The following is a 4,273-nucleotide window of genomic DNA, read 5'->3' on the forward strand; positions in this document are numbered from 1 at the left end:
TGTGGTGTTTTTAATTTTTTATAGTAGTTTAATTTATAGTATGTTCGAGCAGACTTCTCTAAATATGGAAGAGAACGAAAGACGCTTTGAGAAAAAAAAAATTATTCCTGAAAATATTTTTAAATTTAGAAAATATATAAATCTATTAAAAAAAGCTACAAAGAATTATTCTACAGAATTATAACACATTTATGTAGATTTAACAATAAAAGAAATTTTATTTTATTTTTAATTTCACTTATTAATAAAATGTCTTCTCTTAATTGGTAGTTTAATATAAAGATGTTTATCTTCTTTTTTTTTAATTTAGAACTACTATTTTTTATACTATTTATAAGTGTTGTTTGGCTATATATATTTATAAATGAAAATGTTTGTTCTATCAAAATAAAAATTTACAACTTAATTTTTTTCAAATATTTAATACCTATGCATCCAAAAATTATATTCTAAATCTCTAATTGAATCCTTTTAAAAATATTATATTTGTGCGTTTGATTTTAATTTAAACATCATTGTATATTTTTATATTAGATTCCTGCCTCTTTAATTTTCAGCTCTGTGACCGATTTCATACACTATATATGGCTATGTTTGTTTGAAGGAAAAATAGAAAAAAAGAAAAAAATAATTATTTTTTATTATTTAATTGAAAAGAGAAATTAGAAAAAAAATAAAAAAAATTAGTAGGAGTTACCAATTTTTTTCTTTAATATTAAAAAGAAAAAAAATTATTTTTTCTCTACTTTTAATATTATTCTTTCAATTTTTTTAATATATTTTATAATATAAGAATAAAATTACTTTTTTATAACATTTTTTTTTATTTTTCTTTCATTCAAACACATCTAAAAAAATAAAAATTTATTCAATTTGTTTTTTTATTTTCTTTCTCTTTATTTTTTTCTTTCCAACCAAACATAATCTATATTAACATATATTTTCTACTTTAAAATAAAAAATGAATTCACAGTTTATCCAACGTTTAGTGGGTGTATATATATATATATATGCTCCCTCGGTATACAAAACAAAAGAAAGATATAAAACACTTCTTCTGCCCCTAAATTTAACGTGATTAACAAATTAAAGTCCTCAAACTATTCATAAATCATAATGGCTACCATTAGTACTAGACCTGCATGAGAAATTAAAAAGAAAAAAAATACCCCAAGCAAGAGAAATAATTTAGCCTGACCCTAGAATAACCAAATTCAAATTAAAGTATGACTACTCAGATAAATATGTATTTATATAAAAATAATAGTTAATAAAAATCATTAAATAATTTAAAATATTTGTTAATATTTTTATTTTGAAAAAATTTAGAAGACCAGCATTTTTTTTTTAAATTTGGCCAATACTTAACAGAAAAAGAATAATAAGTAATCTCACATCATTGAATGAAATCTCACACACTATTAAAAATTTTAATGATAATTATTTAATAATTACAAATCATAAAACTTATTGGCTCTACTCCTTAATTATTATGTTTAAGTAGTAGTAATGGCTCCTTCAACAAAGGATGATGATGATGAAGATGTCCTCTTCACAAAACGACCCTTCATTCTTGGTCTCTTCTCAGCATTGAGCTTCCTCACTTCATACCTTATCTTCTTTGCAAACAAACGCGTTCTTCTCTTTTCTCGGTACCTTGATACTCTTGCTTCTCTCCCCCCATCATCAACTCCCCCTATTTGATGCCATCTCATGTTTCTTACTTCCTCCCCATCACACCATGCAACATTATTATCCACGCCACCACTTGAACCCTGAAAATTTCACAAAATCAACAATGATATATAGTTACATATACTATTGTCATGCTTCATGAATTCAAAACCTTAGTCATCATGTATAGAGTTATTTCTTAATATCAAAATATGTAATTTGATGACCGACAAAAAATCATTTATTCCAAAAATTTGAGCGATGAGAAGTTAAAGCACGAATTATTGTAAATAAGTATATGTGATGGTGTCTACTTCTGTAAAGACATCTTCACATGAAAATAATATTCTAAAGTATTAAATAATTCAATTAAACATATTCGATCAAACATATTAAATTATACACGGTTCACAATATTATTTTGTCACGAAAATAACTAACATATATGATATCTAATTATGAATTTATTTATTCAAAAAATTTAAATTATTACATACCTAATCACTACTAATTACTAATGCAACTATATACATAAGTTATTAGCGAGTTGAAGAAATGAATTACCATGTAATGGGGCCAACAATCATCAAAGTTGAAGTTAGGTGGATTTCCTGTAGTCCATGGAGATCCTTGACTTGCCCAAGCAGAAATAACCTCTTCATAATTTAGCCTCAAAAACTTCTCTTTCTTTATTATTTCCACTTTATTATTATTTTCCTCCTCTTCTTGATCATGTTCTACTACTGCCATCATCATTGATTGATCTGACGTGTCAATATTCCAATCAAGAATGGACTCCAGATTACAATCATCATCATCATTAGTAACTTGTAATTCATCCTTAACCTTAATCATGGTTGAATCATCCTCAATATGGAGCAAGTTTTCTACATCAGCAAGATCAGAGAAATTCTCCAATCCAAACGTGCACGGTACTTCACCTTCTCCTTCTTCTTCACCATCATCATTCTTCATCTTCTTCATCTTCTTCTTTTTCTTCTTCATTATTTCATTATTGTGCACACTACAAAGCACAGAATCATCATCAAAAGGGTGAAACACCGGCACGCGGCACAGAATCTGCTCCTCACTCTCATAAATATCTTCGCTTCCAAGATCTGGCACAACAGGATCCAGAAACACGGAACCCTGGTAGTTATTGAAAACCGCTTCTTCTTCTTTCTCAGCATCTTGTTGCTGCTGCATCAAGAAAGTGCTCTTGTTGTGATGACGCGGGGTTCTTGCCTTGCGCGTGAAGCCACTATGCCATGCAGTTGTTGTTATCTTGGCGGAGGAAGATGAAGTTTGGAGCCTAACCCTTTCATGGCGGCTGGCTAACTGGTTGGCCGAGTGAACCAAGTTATCGCAGCCATGGCAGAGGAAAGCATCATCTGCCGCACAGAACCACCTTGCTCTTACTCTTAGGCAGCTATCACACGCTCTTGCTGTTTTTGCTCCCAATGCACCACTACTTGAACCTTTCATTTTTTTCAAGTACTAATTCTTCGCCGATCCAAATTTCATTATTACTTCGCACACTATTCTAATAAGCAAGTTTTTCTTTCTTCTTTTAAAAGAAAGAGTTCAACACCACACTAACGAAGCTTATTACAACAATGAAATAAAAAAACATTCAATAGGGAAGTAGCATTCTTAGGCATACTAGTATACTACTTCTTGGGAGAATTGAGTTTCTTTGAGTACATTAAATAAAAAAAAAAGACTAAAATTAATTTTTGGGAAAAGTGAAAATGATGCCCAAATGATTCGATTAAAGTTTTAGTGGGGTTAGTATTTTCTTGTGCGTAGTGACTATATATATAATTATATATATTGTTCTTTTTATATGCAAGCTAAGGGTCATTTGTTGCGCTATAGCGTTAGTGAGAAAAAAAAAATTGCCCTTAAGTTTTTTGAATGCTGGTTGTCTTTTTTGTGTTTAGTAATTTTTTTATCTTAAACGGTTTACTTGAAGTAAAAAAAATAAAATAAAATAAAAAGTGTATTTTGATTTTTTTGTTCTAATAGTTTTTTTCATAAAAATTTTTAGATTTGTTTCAGTTTCCTATTACATGAATATTTCAATTTTTTTTTATAATTTTTAGTACTTTTTCATATTTTAATTTTTTATTATTTTTTTATTGAATTTTTTATTGTTAGGTGGAGTTTTGGGACCTACTAATTTTTTCCATGAAGGTGCTGATTGGCTAAGATTTGATGTTAATCTCAAAATCTGAATTCTCATTGGATAACTCCTTTGTTATGGGATTTCAAATGGACCCCAGATATATACAGTGACTACTGACTAATAGTGTGAGAAAGACTCTTTTGTTTTGTTGTCAATGTGATTCAATAATTCTTGGTAGAGCTTTATTTAAAGAAGAAGAAGGTGAAATTTCATTGCGGTCCTCCCCTGAGGTTTCTTTCACTTATTCTCACGTGGTTGCATTCAGTTCTACTCTTTCTCTCAGCTTCTTTTTTGTCATATTGCATTTCCTACCATAATTTTTGTCAATTTGATGCAGGCCAGCGCTTGAATAATAATGTATGATTCTGGTTGACTAATAATTTAATTTTGGCTCACAGCTCAGAATTTTTT

General features: G+C 28.9%; 1 protein-coding gene across 1 annotated transcript; it reads right to left on the reverse strand.

Annotated features, from left to right (window-relative positions):
• Nucleotides 1-1,399: 1,399 nt before the first annotated feature.
• On the reverse strand, nucleotides 1,400-3,472 carry LOC130947859 (zinc finger protein CONSTANS-LIKE 16-like). The gene is made up of 2 exons (XM_057876577.1): nucleotides 2,239-3,472; nucleotides 1,400-1,775 (listed from the first exon to the last, which is right to left on the reverse strand). The coding sequence occupies exons 1-2, from the start codon at nucleotides 3,157-3,159 to the stop codon at nucleotides 1,497-1,499; spliced, it is 1,200 nt and encodes a 399-aa protein (XP_057732560.1). The 5' UTR covers nucleotides 3,160-3,472; the 3' UTR covers nucleotides 1,400-1,496.
• Between the last annotated feature and the right edge of the window lie 801 nt (nucleotides 3,473-4,273).

Source organism: Arachis stenosperma, chromosome 9, assembly GCF_014773155.1.
Source record: "Arachis stenosperma cultivar V10309 chromosome 9, arast.V10309.gnm1.PFL2, whole genome shotgun sequence".
NCBI classification, from domain to species: Eukaryota; Viridiplantae; Streptophyta; class Magnoliopsida; order Fabales; family Fabaceae; genus Arachis; species Arachis stenosperma.

Bases quoted from the DNA above. Each gene is read 5' to 3' on its own strand.
- LOC130947859 (XM_057876577.1), bottom strand. From the start codon at position 3,159: ATGAAAGGTTCAAGTAGTGGTGCATTGGGAGCAAAAACAGCAAGAGCG. The intron at 1,776-2,238 runs GTAATTCATTTC...TGAAATTTTCAG, and splicing joins ATTGTTGGCCCCATTACATG to GGTTCAAGTGGTGGCGTGGA.